Below are 26299 nucleotides of genomic sequence, written 5' to 3' on the forward strand. Positions count from 1 at the left end.
TGAACGAGACTGAAAAGTCAGAAGAATACATCCTTAAGCTTTAATGAATGTAAATGCATTTTAAAAACGGAAACTCATTGACTGATTGTTAGTTTGTTAATACTACCTTCAGCGCTCTTATTTATGTTTTTGCGGTCCATTTGTATTGATGGAGAAAGCCGAAGTTCTCTGAGAAAACACCAACCCAAAATCTGGCAATTGGAAATTTTATCAAATTAAGATCGGAGTCGAATGCAATTTTTTACATGCGGATTTTGAGCTCACAATCTCATTTTTTTTATAGATGAACTTTTTAGACAACTCGGCCTTCGAAACTCGTACAAGCAAACGACATAAGTGAACAGCAAACTCAAACCATGTTCAAATTTGTTATTTGTTTTGGTAAGTTTATATGACACTAAATCTCCTTATGCCTGTTTCTTCAAATGACCATCTAAAATAAGTTATTACGTAAGCAAATTTGTTAACATATAACTGCAAAACCAACAGAATGCATTATTTTTTGAACTACGTAAAATGTTAATTAACGTGTTCTACATACGAAAATGCCTGTACCAAGTCAGGAATATGACAGATATTATCCATTCGTTTGATGTGTTTGAGCTTTTATTTTTTTGCCATTTGAATACGGACTTACCGTTTTGAATTTTTCTCGGCGTTTTTTATTTTTGTGATTTTACTTTTTACATAATATCAAATAATTTATTCCAGTTGTTCCTAAAATAGGATTGTAATGGCAAATAAAGCACCAAGATCATAGTTAAAAGTATTTCCTGTAAAATGAAGGCAAGGAAACATCATTGGCGGCAAGTAGTTGAACGTTAACTTAATCTTTGTCTGTATCAAAATGGCATGATGAAAAAATCTACAGACATTGCTCGCAAAAAAATATTTTTTCAGTAGGCTTCAAGATAAGACATTTTTCAGGTTTTCTATAACCATATATGCTGTACCTGAACAATTTGAAACAGTATAATTGTAAATTAATAAAATCTAAAGTTTGACATATATAATACAAATATTCAAAGCACGTGAGAGAACCAAAAATAATACCAGACAAATCAGCTTAAAATTATATGAAATAAAATTGAGAGTGGAAAGTTTGCATATTGATGGTTTTTTCTATATAATTTTACCTATTTCTGCTGAAACTAATAATTGGAAAATTTATCCTGAAGTTTTACTTCCATTTTTAAACAGCACATAAATTAAAATCGGAGAGTAAAATTGAAAATGGAAATGGGGAATGTGTCAAAGAGACAACAACCCGACCAAAGAACAGACAACAGCAGAAGGTCACCAACAGGTCTTCAATGCAGCGAGAAATTCCCGCACCCGGAGGCGTCCTTCAGCTGGCCCCTAAACAGATATACTAGTTCAGTGATATTGAACGCCATACTAAACTCCAAATAGTACACAAGAAAATAAAATAAAATTTAGTACAAGACTAACTAGAATTAAAAATAGTACAAGACTAAATAATAAGTGCATACTTATGTTGTTATAAGTAGATGCATACTAGTCTCAAATGTATGTATAATTGACATTATATGCTAGTGGACTTTGAAAATGAAAGAAAAAGCCTGACACTGAAATTATTTATTATTCGTAATTATATTAACATCACTAACATAATTTTGTTAGGACTAAACTATGATCATCAATTAGGATAAGATCGATACTTGACGAAGGAAAACATATATCAAGCAGCTTACGACAAAGTTATTAAACTCTTAAATGGCACGTTTGCAAAGACATCGTCTCGACATGCGATTTCCAGATGCTGTTATATAATAGAGAAGACAACAAATTAGAATAAAACGGCTACCCTTATCACTACCGGTGACAGTTTCTTGACGAAGATCTTTTACCAATTGACAGTAACGTGGTAAGCTTGAATGCGAGATTTGAATTATTCTATGAAATGTTTAGCTGAGTAAAAAAAAAAAAGATTCTGATGGTATTTGGTAAAGATTGATAGATCGTAAATGTAATCATTATCCGCCTTAATACCAATAGTGCACGAAGCATACAGACGTAAGGAAATTAGATATATTAGAATAAAAACAAATTCGTGGGAAAGATAATTAAGACAGCAACCGACAACACAAAAAAAACCCACCTAAAGTTCGTTAGACAGTGTAAAATATTAGACATGCATGCTTGTATAACAATAATAAGAAAAATACACAAACAAATTAAAATACCATGCGTTTAAAAGCCAATGATTCCAAATTATCACAACTAAAATAAGACTTTACAATACATTTTGTTCTTATAAGAAATGAAGATTAAAACTCCATCAGTCAAATGTTACCTTATTACACGAGTTGATCGCTGTTATGTTTCAGTCCGTCTTCAGTATGGATTTTAAAAGCACATATCAATGTTTTTTCATGGCAAGATGCAGGAACCGAACCTTATAAACGTAAAAATCCGCGTGGACTTTATGAGAACCTGTATTGACCAAGCGTTGATTTTGATGTGACTGTCATAAAAGTGAGAGGTTTAGCTATTTTTCTTCAAAAAATCTGTTCCAAGTCAGAAAAATGACAGTTGTTATCAATTCATGGATGTGTTTATGCAATTGTTTTTGCCATTTGGGGACTTTCCGTTTATAATTTTTCTCGGAGTTCAGTATTTTCGGGATATTACTTTTTAATGATGTCTGGAGTGAGAAATATACATGTATATAAAATACTGCTTTATCTTTAGTTTGTTTCATGTTTAGTCCCAACGTCATAAGAATCTAAGATATCAGTAGTCGTTTGATTGCAAGTTAGATTTGGTTTTTGGAACTATTTACCTCTCACATACAGGTGTTAGATTAATGAAAAGAGCAGTACACTTGACACGGTTTCGAAAAGAAAAAGGAAACGTGGATGGAATTGAAAATTCTCTTTCAATGGTACATGTTACTACGGCATCATACTACTCAAACACATAAAGACATACTGTACAAATACTAAATTCAATAATATTGATGCATTTGTCTGACATATTTTGTTTTCGTAAATTACTTATTATACCTTTAGATTTCCTAGATAAAAATTGTGTCAATGTTTACAGTTGCCTGTAATTGCTAACATCCATTGCATTTGATCTCTGGTGGATAGTCGTACCTGACATTTTCTGATTTTTTTTTAATACGGCACTTTAGTTTACCACCGAGATCGTTCTGCAGGAAAAAATAATTTTATAATCAAACCTTTCTTAACAAATCATTAGGTATACATATGAATCAGCAACCTTATAAAGAGACTTATTTTCGCGGACCATTATCTTTATCAATTATTTTCGTTGACCATTCTTTGATAGTCATTAAAAAACTCACACACCTTTAAAATATGTATTGTTATTAAATATTAATAATCATCCCTATAGACATTTCGTCGAAATAAAGTTCAGATAATTTAAAAAAATAAGATTTGCAGTGATAACAAATGAAAAGAGACACGGTTATACAATATTTCTAAATCTTATTTTAATAATTATCTTATCATATACAACGTACAACGTTAAAAAATCTGTAATCTATTACATTAACTTCTATGTGAGATAGATGTTAAATTCATAATTACAATTGCAACAAAATTGTATTATTTTAGAAATGAATATTTTACGTAATACTTATAAAATGTTGATCACCATAAAGCTTTGCCAATAAGATTAATCAAGCAAATGCAGTCAATGGCTGCATTACTCCCATAGTTTTAAGTACACAGAATATTTCATTTTACTCTTTAGAATTCCTATTAGTGTCTAAGGAATTGAAGTGATTTCTTCCGGATAAACAAAAAGGATAGATACTAAAATATTCCGTTTACTTTGTAACTCAATTTGCCATACAATCATGCTATTTTCAAACATGTCATGCTTCTTGGAAATTCATTTAACGAATACTTTTGATACCATTATGTCCAAACAAATGAACAAATAATGTCATTAGCGGTTTGTTTTTAAGGGTTGATGAGCAACCCTTGAATGCACTTTTGTCTCGACAAATTAAACGTGAAGGGATTTCATAAACATATTTCGCATATAAGGAGTAAAAGAAAAAGAAATAAACCTTGTTTCTCGTTTTTTATATACATAAGACCGTTGATTTTCCCGTTTGAATATTTTTACAATTGTAATTATTTGGGGCCCTTTATAGCTTGATGTTCGGTGTGAGCCATAGCTGCGTGTTGTTTGCGTTTATAAATATTTTGATATGAGCGTCACTGATGAGTCTTAATATAATCCTGGTACCTTTGATAACTATTTACACCACTGGGTTGATGCCACTGCTGGTGGATGTTCGTCTCCGAGGGTATCACCAGCCCAGTAGTCAACACTTCTGTGTTGACATAAATTAATAATGTGGTCATTTATTTCAAATTTCCAGTTTACAAAACTTTGAATTTTTCGAAAACTAAGGATTTTCTAATCCCAGGCATAGATTACCTTAGCCGTATTTGGCACATCTTTTTTGGAATTTTGGATCCTCAATGCTCTTCAACTTTTTGATTGTTTGGCTTTATAAATATTTTGATATGAGCGTCACTGATGAGTCTTATGTAGACGAAACGTGCATCTGGCGTACTAAATTATAATCCTGGTACCTTTGATAACTATTGAAAACCGTACCTTGACCTATAATGGTTTACTTTTATAAATTGCGACTTGGAAGAAGAGTTGTGTCATTGGCACTATACCGCATATTCTTATATCTATATATTAGTCTTACTCAACTTTTATGCATACAGCAAGAATTACGTAACTAAACATGTTTATGAGTGCTCAAATCCCTATTACCTTGGACCGTGGAAGCACACCAACAGAAAAACATTTAAAATCAAATAGGAAAGTTAGCACAACAAAAACCCCCCAAAAGATTGCTTGAAAAATAGAGACCTATAAGTACTCACAGTTACTGATACAAAGCACAATTTCGACTAAATATTATATCATGTTTCATCAGTATAAGTATAAGTACATCATACATGTCATAAGCAGTCTGAGAAAAAAAAGCACAGAGAGCACATAATCGGGAAAGTATTTAACCGAAGACTGAAAACCGTCCAAATTCAACTTTGTTTGATAAATTTGCAACTACCTTTATGAATATTAACTACTTCCAATGAGTTACTAAAATTTTATAGACAAAATAATTGAATAAAATTGTACCAGTGCATAAGAACTGAATGCAGGGCGTACAATAGGAAACTTAAAGTAAACTGTCCTTGTCTTATTTTCGGTACTAACTAATTGATTTTAACAATGCATTACTACTAAAGTAATATCTTTAATCGAACGTCTCGAGTGAATGTAAATATTCCGTTTAAAGATTATATTCAAGAAGATATACATGTTATTTCCTCGGATAGGGCAGAGTTTTTGATATTCTGATTACTGTTAGTAAGAAGATGGGATATGAGCGCAAATGGGAAATCCTCCATTCAGGTCACAATGTTATAAAAGGTGAAAGTATGGCCTTACATGAATCTATTATAGCGGATTATGTTTGATGTTGTTTTTAATTTCTTAAAAAAGAGGAACGAAAGATACCAAAGGGACAGTCAAACTCATAAATCTAAAACAAACTGACAACGCCATGGTTAAAAATGAAAAAGACAAACAAACAACAGCACACATGACACAACATAGAAAACCAAAGAATAAACAACACGAACCCCACCAAAAAACTAGGGGTGATCTCAGGTGCTCCGGAAGGGTGAGCATTTTCAATTTCCTAATAAAGAGGGACGAAAGATATCAAAGGGACAATCATACTCATAAATCTAGAACAAACTGACAACGCCATGGCTAAAAATGAAAAAAAAAAAAAAAAAAAAAAAAAAAAAAAAACAAACAGACAGACAAACAATAGTACACATGACACAACATGACACAACATAGAAAACTAAAGAATAAGCAACATGAACACCACCAAAAACTCGGACTGATCGCAGGTGCTCCAGAGGGGTAAGCAGATCCTGCTCCACATGTGGCACCAGTCGTGCTGCTAAGTTAAGTTATGAGTTCATACGGCTATTAACGACGATTTGTTCCAGGAATCATGCAATCATTGAAATCGACTCCTAGGGCTAATCCAGTGGTGCTTAAACAACATAGTATTAAAGATCGTACGCATACAATGTGTACACCAACTCATAATATAAGAATTTCAATTTATTTAATCTTACAGTGTTTTTTTTAATCTTTATTTGTAGTTTCAATTTTCAGGGCATTCTTTTTATAGATATAGGAAGATGTGGTGTGAGTTCCAAAGCGACAACTCTCCATCCAAATAACAATTGATAAAAGTAAACCATTAAAGGTCAATTTACGGCCTTCAACACGGAGCCTTGGCTTACACCGAACAAAAAGCTATAAAGGGACCCAAAATTACTACTGAAACCATTCAAACGGGAAAACCAACGGTCTAATCTATATAAAAAACGAGAAACGAGAAACACGTATAAATGACATAAACAAACGACATGCAACTACTATACATCAAATTCCTGACTTAGGACAGGTGCAAACATTTGCAGCGGGATTAAACGTTAGTTTATATAACCTCAGTGTGCAATATATTTTGCCATTCATACGGACATAATTTTAGTCATGACAGTAAGAGGTTCGTTAAAAGTCTGGGTAATGCAATATTATATCTCAAATAGACAGTTATATAGATAAAATTCCCCCTCCTCTAAAACAAAAATGGAAAATAAGAAAAAACAGAAGGAACAAAATATAGTAAGTAAGTAAGTAAGTAATTATTAAGTTTTTTTTGTATTAAAGTGACATGTGTAATGACAGTTAAACTTAAACAAAATACAAATATATTACATATACAATAAAGTACACCCGACTCTTTGGGTTTATAAGTCACTTTATAAAAAACGTATTTCATACAACAAAGATTTAGCTAAATTCAAAATTATCAATTCAAAATGAATAACTGAAAAATAAATAGAAATCAACTAATTTAAAGACTTATTAAATGTCCTATTGAATACACAATAAAGGAGCAATTATAATAAAGAAAATGAAAAAATATAACAAACACAGTTTTTCATTTAAGTAAGATTTGTTCACCCTTGTCACTATTGTTTAACTGTCCATGTAACAACAATATTTGAATCGCACATTTTGTTTATAGTTTTACTCATAAATTGTGTAAATAATGTACACAGAATGAAAGACAAATATATAAAAAAAATAAAAAATGCGGTATGAATACGAATGCATATGAGACAACTCTTCACAAGAGACAAAAGGAAATAGAAATTTCAACTATAGGTCATCGTACGGCCTTCGACAATGAGCAAAGCCAATATAACATAATCAACTATAAAAGGCCTTGAAATGACATGTATGAACCAATTCAAACGAGAGACTTACGGACTAATTGATGTACAAATCAATTTACGAAAAACAAATATGTAACATATCAACAAACGACAACCACTGAATTATAGGCTCCTGACTAGCGACAGGCACATACATACAAAATGTGGCGGGGTAAAACATGTTAGCGGGATCCCAACCCTCCCCTAAACCTGGGACAGTGCTGTCACAGTACAACATAAGAACGAACTATAAAAATCTATTGAATAAGGCTGAACTAATCAGATGGATACACATAGAAATATATCTGACAAAAGCACAGAGTGGACCTGGAATATATATGAGAAAGAACTAAAAACAGGTAAAATTGTTAGTTAAACTACGAAAAAATTTAATAGCAAAACATAGGCATTATATATATATATATATATATATATATATATATATATATATATATATATATCTAATAAATGTGTATGTAACGTACATTTTATTTTAATCGGATAATCAGGTATACCATGGTACCATTAAAACGGTTAATCCCGCTTGATTATGCATTAAAAAATGACGTATTACCACTGGGTCGATGCCTTTGCTGGTGGACTGTTAGTCACCGAGGGTATCACCAGCCCAGTAGCCAGTACTTCGGTACTGGCATGAAAACACGGATTTTTTGTGTTATTAAAAATTGCTGTTACAAAATGTTAGAAATTATTATAAATTACGGAATGTATCTCCCTCATGCAAAGCTCTGATTCCTTTCACGGATTTGGCTATACTTTTTGGACCTTTCGGATTATAGCTCTTCCTCTTTTATATAAGCTTTGGATTTCAAATATTTTGGCCACGAGCATCACTGAAGAGACATGTGTTGTCAAAATGCGCATCTGGTGCAGGAAAATTGGTACCGTTAATATTAATGTTACTACTACCACTGGGTCGATGCCTCTGCTGGTGGACTGTTAGTCCCCGAGGGTATCACAGCAAATTATTTTTTGTGTTATTAAAATTTGCTGTTACAAAATGTTAGAAATTATTATAAATTAAGGAATGTATCTCCCTCATGCAAAGCTTTGATTCCTTTCACGGATTTGGCTATACTTTTTGGACCTTTCGGATTATAGCTCTTCCTCTTTTATATAAGCTTTGGATTTCAAATATTTTGGCCACGAGCATCACTGAAGAGACATGTATTGTCGAAATGCTCATCTGGTGCAGGAAAATTGGTACCGTTAATGTTATTAATGTTTTTTTTCATATTTCCTTTGAAGAATATCATTTTAGTACTAATTGCTTGCAGGTTGTACATGCAGTGCCAGAAGTTCACTTGTCAAATATAAAAACCGTTTCATTAGAATTGTTGGGTATTAACGTTTTTATGGTTTTACATTTTCCTATTACAAAGCAGTTATGTGCCGATGTAAAAGAGTTGTGTACATTCTAACCAAAGCACATAATTAAATGAAGCTTCTTGGAAATGTTATTGCTCCTGTTGTTGAGGCAGTCAAACTCAAGATATCATTAAAGCGGAATTAAAGGATTCACCCTTTCATAGAAATGGAAATTCATCCTTGAAAAACCAGTGTATGTAGTTAAATGATGTTGTTAAAACCATAAACAGGAATGTCAAGCCCTATAAATTGAAGTTTGAATGGTTGTTACGTTTGTAGAGAGGAGATTGAACAGTCATCTGTAATTGCCGAAGGGGAGTTTATTGACAGTATTACTGCCATTTCATTGAAATAAAATAAAAGACAAAGAATGAGATGCATGGTCTTTGTAATGATATAATACTATGGTGCTAAATGAAATGTTGCACTCATTAATACTTAGAAATAGAACTCGGTGACACATATACTCTAAGAAATGTTATGCAGTGTATCTTTGTCTTTTTCTTTAGGATAACTTCATAGAGTCATTTTTAGTAGTCCTTGTCTGTATACTAAAGTTTAGATTTTATTAAGTTTCTTAAGACTTTCAATACGAGAAATGAGAAAAATAAAGATATAATTCTTAAAGATTACAATCTTGGTGGACGAATTCAACCGGTATGTGTTGAGAACTTCATAATACTCCAACATATATTATATTGCAATCAGTGTAATATCAAGAACCATATAAAGATACAGATCTGAAATTAGATATGTAAAGCTAATACAACATAGTTTACATATAAAACAAATGATTAACAAGTAAACGACCCAAATTAAAATTTCACACCTAGCTGGTTGATTTGTATATTTGTGACAAAAATGAAGGTCTATAAAGATAATGAAGAATCTAAGATTTGACGAAACTTCAATTGAGAAATGACTTTGTTCATTTTAATAATCATATAAGTTTTACGTTTTGAATATTCTTATTGCGAAGTTGGTTATTGCAGACACAAAATTCAATTATTACTAACTTTGTATGGTCACTCAGTTACAAACAGATTTAACAAGGCCCTATTTTTTGCAGACAGATTGTAACATATTGATACTAAGTACCAGGCTTATAATTAAATACGTCAGACACGTGTTTCGTCTACATAAGACTTATCAGTGACACTCAGATAAAAATAGTTAGAAAGCCAAACAAGTACAGAGATGAAGAGCATTAATGACAAAAATTCCTCAAAGTGGTACCAAATACAGGTAAGGTTATCTATTCCTGGGATAATAAAATACTGAGTATGTCGAATAATTCATACTTTTGCAAACAGTAAATTTATAAAAATGACAATATAATTGATATTAATGTCAACACCGAAGTGCTGACTACTGGGCAAGTGATACCCTCTAGGACGAAATGTCAACCAGCAGTTTCATCGAACCAGTGGTGTAAATAGTTATCAAAGGTACCAGTCTTAGAATTTAATACGCCGGGCCAGACGCGCATTTCGTCGTCATATAACACACCAGTGATGCTCAGATCTGACTTGTTAGAAAGCCAAACCAGTACAAAGTTGAAGAGTATTTATGAACAATAATTCATACTTTTACAAAAAGTCAATCTATAAAAATGACCATACACTAGTAATTGATATTCATGTCATTTAAAAATTTATGGACATGTACTATGGTCTCTTTTTCTGAATACCTTGCTGACAAACATACTGCTAAGTTTTGGTTTGAAGTATACATAATTAAAGTAAATCAATAATAAAAAACATATATCAGATAAATATTTAATAAGACAGACTTAAACTCGACGTATCATCATTGATGCATATTTCAATGAATATTCAGACCCTTTCCAAATCTCCCACTGCATCAGCCCATTTCCACTAAAACCTTTTTTGTTGTTGGTATACGGACAAGTAAAGCACACTGCTTCACAACTGGAAAACCACCAGCCACTCCCATCCCTATTGAGCTTTGCACAATTAAAAGAGCTGTTCTGATCATTATCATTATCAGATGTCGTAAATCTCTGACCACTATGGTGTCCGTGTGCAAATGCATCAGCTACAATACACAAGAAGAGGTAATATGTATCCGGATTACTATAAGAATTTGTATCTCTAATTTTGAAGCTCTTTTGGTCTATGATCTGGTATAATTCAAACTCATTTGTTTATTGATAATATAAAAGAAGAAGATGTGGTATGATTGCCAATGAGATAACTTTGAAAACTCATGAACAGATGAAGATTGGACCAACAATATTTTAACCGATGTGCAAATCATCTCAATGAAATACAAATAATTTATCCATATAGCAGTCTTTTAAGTCGAACATAACTTTTTACGCATACATCATTGAGCATTTGAAACCATAATCCGGTAAAATATCGTAGCAAAGGATTGTTAACAATCAGTAATTTACAAATCTGACGACTTTTTTTTTTATCTAAGATATCAAAACAATGTCACTTGTTAGTCTAAATTCCGACTCATTGCATCGGGCAACCAATTAGCAATGGTGAGTGTAAAATGTATGACGCGTGGTCCTCTCTTCAGTTTGTCTTAGATTTATGAGTTTGACTGTCCCTTTGGTATCTTTTGTCCCTCTTTTGTAACCATTTTCCTGTTTGGAGCTAACCCGGTTAATGCTAGTGATCTCTGTGTTGTGTGAACAAGGATAAATGTAAATTAAATTATATGTTTCATACCAACGTTTCCTGTATATCCCTTTACTGTTAGCCTGTATTCGGAGGCAGCATCGCCAACCTTGAATGTAGAGTACTTAGCATATCTTTTTTCTTTTTTGAAATTTTCAATATCTACCCGCATTTCAATCCTTCCTGTTGATGTCAATGTATGTAAGAACTTATTTCCTAGAATATCAGATATAAAAACTAATAAAAACTGAGAACATTTTGGGACACATTTATTTGTTTTGTTAGTGTTTGGGTTCGTACATTGTTAAATATGTTATTCATCAACAAGTTCCAAATCCAAACAGCAACTGTTAGAGCTGATAACCCACTTCAACAAATATTAGAGAAAAGCTATGTGAGGGAAAAAAGCTTTTCATGTCTAACAGTTTCAAAACGATTGATTGCTTTTCACTAAAAGAAAATACCTTCTATTCATCCTATGGAAAATGATTGAAGTTCCTCATTACCAAATTTACCACTATCCCTTTGACAAACAATCAGTTACTATGCTTCAGTGACAGACATTAATTTTCGTAAATTTTGTTTAACAAACTTACCAAGCCAAAATTCCCTTTGAAGATTTCCAAATCCTTTCTCATATTCAATCCATTTCTTGTTAAAATCCTGGGATCCATCAATTCGTCTTACAATTACCTTTAAACGTCATAAATATATATGTATATTAAATTGTTCATCTGTGAAGATTAAAACTTTTTTTTGTCATAATTGCAGATTTACAGTCGGAAACCCGGTTCAAATAGAACAAAAGAATCGAAACTCTTTGTTAGAGAAGGCGATAAATGTGTACTGTAATGTTTACTATAGTGACAAAATTTTTAAAAGTTAATAGAAACAAACAATATTGCAATTACTTCTTAATTACGAAGTGTTTTATTTTAAAAACACTAACTGCATAAGTTTTCAAATTATCTAGTACATAGTTAAGCAGAACAATAAGATATCAAGTCGACGACATGGATATCTTTCAAGTTGGATGAAGAAAATGCATAACCTCCATTTTTTTTAAATTACCACGGACAGTTAACATATCAATCTATTAGTTCAGTAATTTTTGTGTCTGCCCTTCTATTATGTGACTCAGGAAAAAATTCCAAAAAATGGGTAACAATAGTATCGAAAAGAGAAAATCGAGTGCACCTTTTTATGTTAGGGCGTGTTTGAGTTGAATATTTTGTCTTGATATCGTACAAAGCAAGAATATTTCATACATCGTTTCGCTTCAGATTCTATCATTTTTATATATCAAAGCTACAGGTTGACTTTATAACATTAAAATTTCACAGTACTTAAAGATGAAATATATGGGTCAAGTGAAATACCTATCTAATGAATCACAAAAAAAAAAAAAAAAAAAAACGGAGGTGTGTTCGAATAGCTATTTTTTTACTGAAAGTACTTGACAACAGTCTTTCTAGTATGATGATGAAAATGCATATCTTCGAAAAATTATAATTTTTGTGTGTGATAACTAATGTTTATAGTCTTCAACCACTAAAAAAATCTAGTCTGCCCTTCCACGAAATATTTAATTAGAATTTTTTAAAATGTTTATGAATTTTCGAAAATTCCACCTGACAACCGATCAGACAATAGTTTTAAGTTGAATTAATGCAGACAAGATCATTAACTGATGCTCATTAGCTATCTTTTAAAATACAACTGACATATAAGGATCGTAATGGTGTAATGTGGATAAAATAGGTTTCAAGGAGCAAAATTGGTAGCCCGTCATCCCTACAATGGCTTCCATTTCTACCATTGTGAAAATGAACTGGCGTAATGGGGAGATAATTTTGACGAAGTAGAATCCTGACTGTTTATATTGTTGTAAAACAATCCTGATCTACACCTCGACACTAATGCCTACAGTATGATGACTGAGATTTAGTATTTCCACAGACATATGTAATGTTAAAAACTTGTTGCAAACATATGCATGTACATTATATCGATGTTTTTTTTTTATCTTTTAGATAAGATTAATCTAATATGATAAATAAACTGAAGTTCAATAGCAATGTCTACAAATGGTCTAATATGCATATTCTGTCTAAATTAAAAAAAATATACAAATTCGTTTAGAATTTAACTCACTGTCCAACGTCCGCCATCGGTTTTCATATCACAATACGCCTTGAAACCTCTTCCGATTGTCGGATATATCGTATACACTCCACTTGTGTCTAATTCAGGATCCAAGTCCGAACAGTCTTTTGGTCTTCGGACTGTAAAAGGTAAGCAGAGAGTTTGAATGATATATGATTTTAAATCAGCCACTTTTGTCCATACCCTATTATTACATATCAAAATGATAAAAATATAGTACAAACCTGAAGGAGTGACTGTTCTGTAATTACCGGTTGCAAGAATACTTAGAACACTTTCAGCAGTTTTACCATAAAAGCAAACTCCTATAATATAAATCATCAAAATATATTTGGTTCATTTGTTTAATCAATTATCATAACATGATTAAAACTTATGTAAGTAATACTATGTTATAAAATATTACATAACCATACCCCGATGTTTGCATTTCTAGCGTGTCTTCCGTTTGGCAGTACATCCCTTGCTAAAATATTGCGTCCGATTTTTCTGTGAATAGATAAATGAATAACCAGGCCCCTTTATAAAAAAGACAAATATGATTCTTCTTACACGATGACAGTCGAACAGTATGGTCCTTTACTACATACTCTCAGTTTCAGTTATCATCTAAATACTTTGCATTTTGACCGGGTTGACTCCTACCTTACAAACCGTACTTGTTGGTTATTTATATCCATCCTGAATATGTTGGAAACAATTTGTAATTGATGTTAAACAAGCAACAATCAAGCAATCATGTTTAATAATCGTGACGTTTTACAACAATGCATCACTGTTTTGGTGATAAAACTAATGTTAATTCAGCTTATTTTCTTTCATTGAAATATCTTTCAAATTCATTATTAACTTTCAGTAGTACATCACAATCGCTTTGAAAGTGAATCCATCATTCATAAATAATAATATAGTACTTGTAAATGTACGCGTTATACATTTATTGTACCATACCAATTGTCAATAAATAATTAGAAATTATAGCTGTTCCTGTAAGAAAAACATGTATGTTTCTGAAAATTAATTTTTTTATTCATGTATTAATATTTGCACAGACTAATGATTTGGTAAGAAGTCATCATTTATTCTACATTTAATTATTTTAACACTACCTGAATCTGATGTTGATGTCATCTGACGTTTGCTTGGAAATGCAAAAACCAATATACTCAGATAAGCTACAATTACTGACACTAGCAATAACTTCATCATATTATTATAAGTATAGCGAAAACTCATTAATGAGCTTTGAATTACAAACAAGACAACTACTTATATATGTTCAAGATTATTGCATGACACATGTAATGCGAATAAGGTGACAGATGTTTATAAGAAACTTTAGAATGAGGTTGAATTTGAGAAATATTAAATTTAATTTAATGTTTCATATTTCACATTATTTTTGAAATATCTATTTTTAAACCACAGTTGAATTTTTAAATATTTCATAAAGTAAACAAGTAAAAGTACTATGCTGGTTTGATTCAATATTAATTGACTGGTTGTCGTTACTTTGAAAAAGAAGTATGTTCGATAAGGGCCAATATACCTCCAATATCACGCTTTATTTTGAATATTGTTGGCCGTATCACAATATCTCATTCCTACAGTCTAACAATGACTAGATAGGAAATAACATTGTTACTTTAAGGCGTCACATTGAGCACGAATTATATATGATTCTGTTTCAATTCTAATGACAACATTTGGCTGGTTCGCGCTTTACCAAATTTATAGCATAGTCCTTAAATGCATCCATCAGTATAGCTTTGCATATGTTTCTAATAAAGAATTGTCTTATAAAGCTAGTAACGTTCAAGGGCCAAAACGATCAGGAAGACAAAATCAAGAAGATCAAAATTGCTAGTCAACTCCTTATCGGATTTCTTTCTATAATTAATGATGATGTTTACCCTATTATCTTGAAAACTGCAAATAGTTTGAATGAACTGCTTATTTCTGATTATCGATAGTTTCAGTTTGTTGTTAATAAGTTGTTTTTCAGGTATGTCTTAGTACTTTCAAGACGGGCTTAGCGATTTACAATGACTGATCGACAATTCCATTTCCGCTTTTATCCATTGGGAAAAGTGAAAAAGCAGAAGAAAAACTTAAGTAATCTTAATACGTTCATTACTGATTAAACTATCAAATCAGATGGATTGTATACATGTTGTTGTAAATTAGCAATTACATTGTTACTGATCCACCTGTCAGTTCCCAAGATAGGTTTGATTTTAAATTTTAAAGTGTTTATTTGCATGAGGCATGTTATTTGAAAAAGCGTGGGATATGACTTTTAATAAATAGAAGTTATATTGAGAACAATTTCCGCAAGATATTTTGTTAAAAATTTATTTTGTTAAATTTAAATGAAAATCAGAGAAAACATATGTGTTTACTTCATCAATAAATTATGATATTTTATGGGGAATTCATTTTCGAAATTTAATTTCCCTAGAGAAAATAGTCTTATGAATCAAAGTGCATTTTATTCCAAAGATCAATGGGTTTAACTAATCGTACTGGTATCTTAATTTACAGGCTTTTTTCACAACTGTGATATTCCGTTTGTTATGAGGATGCCCGAATTACAGTCAAATTTCCAAATCAAATATTTTTATCTATGGAATCATAACATTAACGGTACATATTGTTTGCACCGGATGCGCATTTCGACAGTTAATGTATCTTTACTTGAGTAAAGGTTTTACTTGATATGTTATAGGAAAATCCCTTACTGCTAGTCTAGCCTGGCCTAAAATAATAAACTACATGTAGTTATACATAGATTCTTTAAAATCTATAGCGTTACTACATACACGAGCAAAGTCAATTCGTTTTGATTTGGAAACGGCGTAAAACAGACCAATTGAATTCACCATCCAATATTTGTATAAAGTTTCCTTTGTGGACCTAAATACTGAGATAGGACAGTTATTGCTGTTTATATTTATTCATCTTAAGTAACTTACTATGGGTAAACTTAAAAAGTATGTTTAGAGAGTTATTAATTATCGCAGCTAAATTATCAGCACTATACATGTAACTGGGTTGGATTTATCAACTGAATGAATGATATTCAATAAAGCCCTAAAAGTCTCAAAGTTGTAGCCACAATTCCAGAGTAGGATTTATTAGTCAATATAACAATGAATTATATCGAATACACCAGTTAGATAAGATGCTTTTTATTGAAAGTTTGCAAACCTGCACTTTATTCATGACTTAGCAAATAACAATTATTTTGATTTTCCAAGAAAATAAAAATAAAACGTTTAAATTCAAGTTGATATTTTGAACAGGAAAAATAATAGATTGCGTCGACAAAATTATTTTTTCAACACTTTTAATATATCACCTAAATATATAAGATAGAGCACAGGTAAGACTTGAAAATCTGACCTGTGCTCTATGTTTCACACGCCTTAATTATAACATGGTTAAGATTTTGACAATTTAATCAAATTTTGCAAAATCTTGTTTATGGACCATTTGGTATTCAATCAACTTAATAAAATTGAGAATCGAAATGGGGAATGTGTCAAAGCGACAACAACCCGACCATAGAGTAGACAAAAGACGAAAGCCACCAATGGGTCTAAACATATATGCATTTTTAATGTTGAAACATTGAATTATATAATAGAATATGGACCTTACCGAACTTTCTTCTTTTGGTTGCAAATTAGTTGCTTTGACAAGAACAACAACGTAGCAAATCTTATAACGGAGGGATATATTGGTACCCATACGAATATTACCAAATATGTAGAAATTTTAATTGCTGAAAAGGAAATTAAGTTCTGAAAGAAAATATTATAAAGTTAAATCCTAAATCAGAGTTTGAATAAGTATTTTTAGCATTGCGGAAACGGAAAATATTTAAGCAGGAGGTTAAGCTAGCTATAAATCAAGGTTTATCCCCCCTCCCCATTTTCTGAAATTAAACTACCAGTACCAGGACAGTTGTTTTCAATTAGTTTGATGCGTTTCAGCCTTTGTACAATGTAAGTTGGCGTTTGTTTTTGTAAGAGTTCAGTGTTTCATTTGTTCCGTTGTTTTCCGTTTATAATTGATGTGTTTCCCGCGACTTTGGTTTGAGTTCCGGATTTGTTTTCTTTGAATCGATTTATGAGTTTTTGACAGAGGTATACTACTGTTGCTCTTATTGATTAAAGAGAATATTAACAGGCTCAATCTTCAAAAAAATTCAGTAAGTTTATCAAGCATTGTTACCTAGTTCTAAAACAGAAAGGTTTTAGCATTACAATAATTATTACAAGGGAGAAAATAGCACTTGTATTCTTCTGATGTAATTCTTACATTTAAACAGGGACTTGTGTCTCTAATGCTATAGTTTTCTGTGATACATCATTGCTATATCTTTCAATGCATTACTTATTTATATAAGAAACGGTTTTGTCTATGCTTTTTCAAATGAAACTGAATCGATTTTGGTCTTTCATATGCGGTCAAGAATAAATGTCATAGAATGATCATGATTGATATTTTCCGAAATGCCTAAGTGATAGATAACGTATATTTTCCAAACTGCTATTGTGTGAAACCGTTTCATTCAATATGGTTTATATAGTAACGGATTCCAATTAAAACAAGACAATGACTACCACCATCTTTTCCTAACTTAAGTTTAACAAAATTATATTTGCAAAACTCGAAATATAAGGAAACATAGCTAATTAAACACTGAAATCGACAATGACGGAATGTTTCCAGGATTTCTAGTAGTCGGAGTGTATGCATACATATAATGTAGTTGATTAAAGAGGGTCTGTAATCAAAATAGAATTCTCTTTTGAACAAGTCACAGACGGTCAGGAGGCCATTGAAACATAAGTAACAAACAATGATTTAGTCTTCTTTCCAAAAGTTTTACGATAGACATCAGGACTTATCTGACCGATACTGACCAACTGTGTAACTATTCAATACGCACTTTTCAGTTTATTCTATGGTTTATCATACCCTCAACACCACTCATATGGTCACAGCTTAATAATGATAATACTGAGTTCGAATCATCCGTAGAAGTAATAAAGGTCCTTAACAATACTCTTTTACCGATTTTTGAGTTTAAACAATCGGTAAACTGCTGTTTATTTTGCCTTATCACAATAGGAACACTACCTTATTTGAAATATCTGTATCATTCATAAATACCCCCTCCAATATATCAATTGCTGTAATGAGATAATACATATACAACAAAAACAATGAACTTCAAGGGAGACATTTGGAGTTAGAATCAATATTTTATGTGTTCCACAGCAGCGTAATAAACTGGGTAAGACGTAAGTTTATCATTTATATATTGTGGTGGAGTTCGTGTTGCTCGGTAATTAATTTTCTATGTTGTGTTTTGTTTGTTGTTGTTTGTCTTTCGTCGTTTTTCGTTTTTCATTACAGCGTTGCCAGTTTTTTTTATTGATAAGTTTAAATATCCCCTTAGAATCATTTGCCTCTCCTTCATCAAAGAAGTCAAATTTGAACCTTAAAATGATGCTTACATTTTACAATGTTTTCTCATATCTTGGGCAGAATGGATCCTTCTTATTCGATATTTTTACTATGTTGATAAAATCAATACCAAAAAAAAAAAAACCATTAAATAACCTTCATTATTTTCTCTTCGCCATAACATGTGCTATATAAGGAGAAACGATACAACATTAAAAAAAAGGACGCATAACAGTTGTTTGCATTGGTTGATTGAAAGAAAAATCGGATGTAGACAATTAAAGTTAAAAAACCTAGCTGAAAGTATCATTTAACATCCACTTAAAAGTGTAAACATGAAATATTTTCAAACGTTGTGTAATAGCTCTCGGATCTTACCACATTTGTATAAAATCTTGAAACCTTTACAATTCAGTTTATTGACCAAAAACACCATTGTATATACCTAATAGAAAGATATTTTTGAAAGAAAGTTCAAAAATAGTTCCATGACAATAACTGTACTATGCATACATTATTTACTTCTTTGATTACAGTTCCATAACATAAAACAACTATTCTCATTGAGTATAACGAATATTTGATCTCCCTGATGGGTACTGTTAGCCAGTTAGCTATTGTCATTCTTGGTTTTGTTCGGTTGCAAGTTTTACATTTTTTTTTACAACGATTTATCTGTTTGATATCACATGAATATGTATGTATCTATATATATCAGTACGACAACATTCTAAAATAGTACATGCGTATCCCCCAAATTGAAGATATAACACAACGATATAGTTAAAACATTGCTCTTTATTTAATATATTCAAATGAAAACAAAAAAAGTTGAGAAAATTAGATGCATATATATATATATTAAATTTCAAAAGTATCATTGTAAATTTACTTGGTACAGACAACACATGTCAATGGATAATTATTAACGTATGGTGGACACTGAAGAGCACCACAAATCCCAACCACCGGCTGAAACAATTTCCCTTCATAGTTACGACTACCTCCAGTAACAAATTGAGGATTAACATGCAAGCAAACAAACGATGTTGCTGCACGAAACGAGTAATGATGAGCATTTAAGTATCCATAATATTCTCTGTTCCATCCTTTATAACAAGTATCTTTGCCAGGTATCATAAGAACAGTGGAAACCTCATTTCTTCTGCACACAGCACAAGGTACGTCATTGCCGTTTCCATTTGGTACGAAAGGGCTATCGTATTCCCCACCATAAACTTCGCCATGCTGCCCACTGTACGTTGTTCTTCGATAATTGGGGTCCGGAGGCAGACATAGATAGTCTGCTGCAGCTCCAAGATGGTCATAGTAGCTGCCTCTAGCATAACCTGAAATATAAGTATTAAATAAATGACGTTGAATGCATCTAAACTGAAATATAAAGTAAATATAGTTTCGGGAATCGAAAAAAAGTTGTCATGAATCTTTTATTTGAGACAAAATACGGTTTATTATATATCCATTTTGAAACACGTACAACGATTATGAATATGTTTTATCTGCTTAGGTGTTTAAAATATATAAATGCCTGCCCCGGTCCCGTAAATAATGTAGAGCGAACTGAAATGTGAACTTAAATAAAGTGTTTTTCCGAATATTCACTATAAATGCACTCAATTAATTCATAATTCTAGTTGAGACACACTTACCAGAATAAACAAGACTTGAATTTGTATGTGGACAATACTTTCTTCCCCAAACAGTGTATGTAACAGCTACACCTGACAAAGAAAAAGTGGCTCAGTAAACTAATTATCACAAAATGCCAAGGCATATGAGATTCCTTTCGCTTTGTGATCGGAATAATCAGTCTTGAAATATTAAAATATTCAACACGTGTGCTGGACACTAAATGCATTATGTTTGAAGGTTAACTAAAACATAGTGTCCTTATATGCATACTTTTGTCAGGAATAACATTTATTAAGACAAAAAAGGAATATGCACGGAAGTTATCGTGCCTTTAAAAATTAACTGCGGCGATTGAGTTAGAAAATTTGTGATATCCTTTCAGAACATGTGTGTGTTAGATACATGTATAAGAACTACTCGGGCTAACTGAAAGCGAGTGAATATAGTATTTGATGGTTGACTTCTCAATTCTATATTTAAAATAAGTTATATATCGGCAATATTCCAATGGTGACAAGGGAGTAGAAATATGGTCACTTTTGGTCTTCCCTCGACGAGCAGTAAAACCTTGCTGGGTTAAAGGATCCATTTGACTGTTCAAGATACAGTTACAATTTCCAGTTATGTCCGTTCAGAATGTGGATGTTAAAGAATTCTTGCAACATCTCATTTATTGTCCATAGTTTGCTGGTTTCAAAGCTAAATTTCCTTTCTTATATATTACACTCTTTTTCCCTTGGCATCCAAATTTTACAAGCTTAAATTCCGACCAACATCATATTGTATGAACTACCTATTCTACACATTATCAACTGTGTTACGTCCTGAAAATGCATGAAATGCTTGCCAGTGTACGTTAAGTAAAAACGTGTATGTACTCTACAGCAGCCTTTAACCTTTCGTTAATTTTCATGATAGATTATAGTTTGATGGCTGTACAGCAGGAGACGCCTATCGTGTCAACGTATATGTATCAGGTCTGGCTTGTTTGTAGTCGATTTTTTTAGATTTAACGCCGTATAACTATTTTCATTATAGCATGCAAGTTGTTATAATTCTTATGTGAGATAAGGAATTTCTAGAGAACAGCTTTGAAGGCAGAATTCATGCCAAACAGGTGAAATATGGCAAAATCCTTTCATCCCTTTATCGCCATATGTCTATTTGTCTATTTGTCGTTAAATCAAATAATACATGAATATTCTATATCTTCCGTCATTTAATACAAACTTTTTTTTGTGAACTGTGTGTTTGGAATAATGCGTTTTACCTATTCATTATATATACACAGAGATAATAGCGGATAGTTCTAAGTGTAAAATCCCGTCCACTTTGCCCGAATTTGACTACCAAGTTTGACTAATTTCCGGGTTTGTACTAACATGAGCAATACAACGGGTGTCACATGATGAACATGATTTGATTAGCCTTCCAATGTGTATGAGACAACCACCAGTATTGGTTGGATTCGTGTTTTTATGTCGTGTTTTGTGTAGTATTATTTTAAAACTATTCATGACGTGCCTTCAAGATAATGTTTTTCAATTAAGCGAAACATATTCTGTCACATCATCCAAAATGGTTTTCATTGCCCAAATTAAAAATTGTTTCACTATCAAATGTTTCCGTCGAGTTTCAGCATCAAATCATTTACAACTTTTACGCACTTCATAGAATTTTAAAAGTTAAGTGAAGATAAATATTTTATTGTAGACTAACAATGGTCACTTAGATTGATTTCACATTTTTCACGGGTTTGTAATTATAAAGTTTGGGAAAGGTAATACTAGGATTGTACATAATAGTATTCCTTTAGAATTACAACAATGTGAATTTAGTTTATAATTTAATGGGTGTATATGCATTTGAAATAAAACAAATTGAGACATTAATCGCACATTACATAAACTATAAAGTATATAAATAGACACTAAAAAAAGACACTAATACATACCCATAACAAACATATACGTAAGTTTAGTATGCTAGTAAATTAATCATGTCATTAATGTTGCCTTAATGCACTGTGTAGAATGCCACATATGGGGTGTTGGCTATGTTTGACACGGGGTGGCAATTTCGAAGTGAAAGAAAATATCAAAGTAAGTTCAAGTATAAAAATTTCTTTTTTTAGATTTATTTTTACCATATAATGTATTGCATGGAAGGAACTGACACATAATTAATTTTCAGTGCTCTGTTTCATCAAACACCTCGCCCTAGTTTTCCGTGTTGCAGATTTTGAGGCTCCATATGCAAATTCCTGGATGAAAACTATTTTAGACGACTTCCCCCCGAATGATTTATATAGAATTGAATTCCTATCATGGAATTTAACAAAATACCAGCTTCTTACTTGAAATTAATTGGGTTTAAAAATAGTTGTTCATCAAAGTATAAAGTGTCACTCGGGGTGTCAGATTTTGCGTCTCAAGGGGTAAAGGCTTTTAATTTGAACATATTTATTTATAGGTACTGTATTTTGCCTTTTTTTAGTCTTATAGGACATGTGCTTTTGATTTCATAAAAACTAAAAAATGACACAAAATAATTAGTTTTAAAGCTTGAAAATGATTTCTTTTCCTTTTCAGTTAGTATCATTGTCAGAAAAAGTCACATCTGTGGCTCAATGCACCAAAATATTGAGGAAAATAACAGAGAAGACCTCCATAAAAGATTTGCCCGAAGCCACCAACAGTCAACTCCTTACTTTCATACCACCGTCATGTTAGAAGAATTGATTACAATCTGTTAAACGCTTTACTGAAACTTCATGTATATGTGCAGCGCGATAAGACGTTGATGTGCTATGAAAGTTTCGACTTTCAACTAGCCCAAAATCTCGAATAAGACTTATCAATAAACACAATCATAGATTCAGATTAACCAGTCTCTGTACTGAATAAAAATGTCATTGTTTGAATCCTGACTCATCAATACGGCAAAGTGAATCAGAGTATTCAAACTTTACCCTTTTCAAATTTATGAAATTGAAATAGATATGAAAGTATATATGTATATCATATAAAAAAAAATATTGATTTATTTGGAACATACAACGCATGTCAACAGATAATTATTAATAAGGTGGACATTCAAGTGCACCACATTCACCAACCACTGGGTGAACAAGTTTGCCATTGTCGTTACGACTTCCTCCAGTCACAAATTCGGGATGTATGTGCATGCAAATATGCGATGTAGCTGCAGCAAAGGTATAATCGTGGGCACCTAAATATCCATAATACTCTATGTTCCATCCACCATAAAAAGTGTCTTTACCCGGTATCATTAGAACAGTAGAAGCTCCATTTGTTCGGCATACAGAACATGGTATGTCATTGCCGTTGACATTTGGTACAAAAAAGTCATTGTCGTATTCACCACCATAAATGGGAGCATACTCACTGCGATATGTGGTTTTGCGATAATTCGGGTCAGATGGCAGGCATATAAAAAGTCTACTGCAGCCCAGATTGGGTAGAATGACCTCCTGCAACAAAGCCTGGAATATAATGGTTTTTAATACATTTTTTGAATATTTTATTTAGATTTGAATGCTGTCATAGTTTAGAGATGTTTTGCAACGAGGTTGACAGTATTGATATTCAATATTTCTGTACATTCAGGAAAGGAATAAATTTTCCTTTTTCCTTTTTTTTTGACAATTGAATAAAACAACGAACAATATACATTTTCAAAACAAATAAGCTGAAGCAATTGATTCGATACAGATTATGAAAGTAGAGCATGTCACGTGTTTAACGACGACTTGATGAATCGATATAAACATATGTATTTTAAAATGCTTCATTAAGGACATCCTTAGTATTGCAACAAAGTGAATTTATTGAAGGCAATACACCTAACGCTGTTTATTTGCTTTTATTAATGAGTTTGTAATTCATATCTGCAAACTATTTATCTGATTCAAAAATGACCAAACAATACTTCATTTTGGATAAACTTACCAGAATAAACCAGATTTGTACGATTATTTTAACATTGTTTCTTCTTCAAACTGTGTAAGTAACTGTGACATCTATGAAAATATCATTATTCAAACCTTATATCTTTTTATACCCCACGCAACGGGTTTGCAGAGGGTATAATGTTTTTGACCCATCCGTCCGTCCGTCCGTCAGTCCGTCCGTCAGTCCTGTTTCTTGTCATCGCAACTCCTATCAAACCACACAATAGAATTTCACGAAACCTTTTCAGATAATAAGGACATACTATGTAGTTGCGCATATCGACGGGAAATTGGGATTCAATTTTTTTCTAGGAGTTACGCCCCTTTGAACTTATTTACTTTAATGTACTACTGCAACAGTTTGTCATCGCAACTCCTCTCAAACCACACAATAGAATTTCATGAAACCTTTTCAGATAATAAGGACATACTATGTAGTTGCGCATATCGACGGGAAATTGCGATTCAATTTTTTTCTAGGAGTTACGCCCCTTTGAACTTATTTACTTTAATGTACTACTGCAACAGTTTGTCATCGCAACTCCTCTCAAACCACACAATAGAATTTCATGAAACCTTTTCAGATAATAAGGACATACTATGTAGTTGTGCATATCGACGGGAAATTGCGATTCAATTTTTTTTCTAGGAGTTACGCCCCTTTGAACTTATTTACTTTAATGTACTACTGCAACAGTTTGTCATCGCAACTCCTCTCAAACCACACAACAGAATTTCACGAGATTTTGTTTCTCCAGTGACAATATGAAGACGTGGGGTATGTGAGCGTGCTCACAAAGGTTCTTTAATTTTAATTCTTTTAAATTTGAAGAACATAGATTTCAAAGGGTGGCATAAGGAACGGAATAAATGTAATTTTAATGAATTATATAGACATTAATAGTGTTCTGACTTGACATATCAACGATATAAGGATGAGGCATAGAATCGGGAAAAGCGACGCTTTTATCCCGTTTCGGTCCAAAGCTTATATCGTTGTCTTTATTTGTTTTTGTTGTTGTTATATATCACAAACTGTACAGTTTATATGTCATGTTAATACACTTTTATTGTCTTTATACTCCAATCTATAAACAAAAAACATTTTCAATTGTTGGTTATTGTGTTATTGTTATTTATTTCATTCAAACTTTGGAGGAACAATGAACATGATGAATAAATTACCTGTTGAAACCAATCGATGGTGAACGATTGCGTTTGAGTATGGACTAAAATATCAACAATACGCATAACATATAATGATTTATTGGTTATAAACAAAAAATATTAACAAGTGAAATATGTTTTTCGAAGAATTGAAATAGAAATAGTTTTGAGTCGTCTCACTCTTTGCTGTATCCAGGTGTAATGATAAGTCGTTATCCTAAGGCTATTTTTTTCTTATTTTTTCTGTACACTTAGCTTTCATTTTTTATTACCATGCATTGTCAAGCTTGGTAACTCATAATTATTTGTCAGTAACTAAATGTACGATGCTGTCCCATACTGAACCTTCTGACCTTGTTTGTTTACATTTAAATTTCAATGGCGTCAAAATCACGTGATGTCAATTCGTTCTACCCAATCAAATTGCTCTACTGTCAATTAGGGGATTTTCCAGTCCACGGCAATTACGTTATTTC

The 26299-nt window shown here is 32.0% G+C and overlaps 2 protein-coding genes across 3 annotated transcripts; both read right to left on the minus strand.

Annotated features, from left to right (window-relative positions):
* Nucleotides 1-10495: 10495 nt before the first annotated feature.
* Nucleotides 10496-14790, minus strand: LOC143043250 (fibrinogen-like protein A). 2 transcript variants are annotated; one of them, XM_076215648.1, is made up of 6 exons: nt 14659-14790; nt 13774-13854; nt 13538-13668; nt 11980-12076; nt 11435-11599; nt 10496-10787 (listed from the first exon to the last, which is right to left on the minus strand). In XM_076215648.1, the coding sequence occupies exons 1-6, from the start codon at nt 14783-14785 to the stop codon at nt 10522-10524; spliced, it is 867 nt and encodes a 288-aa protein (XP_076071763.1). In that variant the 5' UTR covers nt 14786-14790; the 3' UTR covers nt 10496-10521. The 2 variants fall into 2 exon arrangements, with proteins under 2 accessions (XP_076071763.1, XP_076071764.1); XM_076215649.1 differs by lacking the exon at nt 11435-11599.
* Nucleotides 14791-19813: 5023 nt separating this feature from the next.
* Nucleotides 19814-22641, minus strand: LOC143043010 (uncharacterized). Its single transcript, XM_076215507.1, has 3 exons — nt 22638-22641; nt 20701-20772; nt 19814-20379 (listed from the first exon to the last, which is right to left on the minus strand). The coding sequence occupies exons 1-3, from the start codon at nt 22639-22641 to the stop codon at nt 19919-19921; spliced, it is 537 nt and encodes a 178-aa protein (XP_076071622.1). The 3' UTR covers nt 19814-19918.
* Nucleotides 22642-26299: the final 3658 nt, after the last annotated feature.

The sequence above is a fragment of the Mytilus galloprovincialis genome, chromosome 8 (assembly GCF_965363235.1).
Source record: "Mytilus galloprovincialis chromosome 8, xbMytGall1.hap1.1, whole genome shotgun sequence".
Lineage (NCBI taxonomy): Eukaryota > Metazoa > Mollusca > Bivalvia > Mytilida > Mytilidae > Mytilus > Mytilus galloprovincialis.

Coding starts and splice junctions, on each gene's coding strand:
- LOC143043250 (XM_076215648.1), bottom strand. CDS start 14,785: ATGAGTTTTCGCTATACTTATAATAATATGATGAAGTTATTGCTAGTG. Junction 13,855..14,658: donor GACATCAACATCAGATTCAG/GTAGTGTTAAAA, acceptor TTTATATTATAG/GAGTTTGCTTTTATGGTAAA. Junction 11,600..11,979: donor TCAAAGGGAATTTTGGCTTG/GTAAGTTTGTTA, acceptor CTGATATTCTAG/GAAATAAGTTCTTACATACA.
- LOC143043010 (XM_076215507.1), bottom strand. Junction 20,380..20,700: donor TTCAAGTCTTGTTTATTCTG/GTAAGTGTGTCT, acceptor CTTATATTTCAG/GTTATGCTAGAGGCAGCTAC.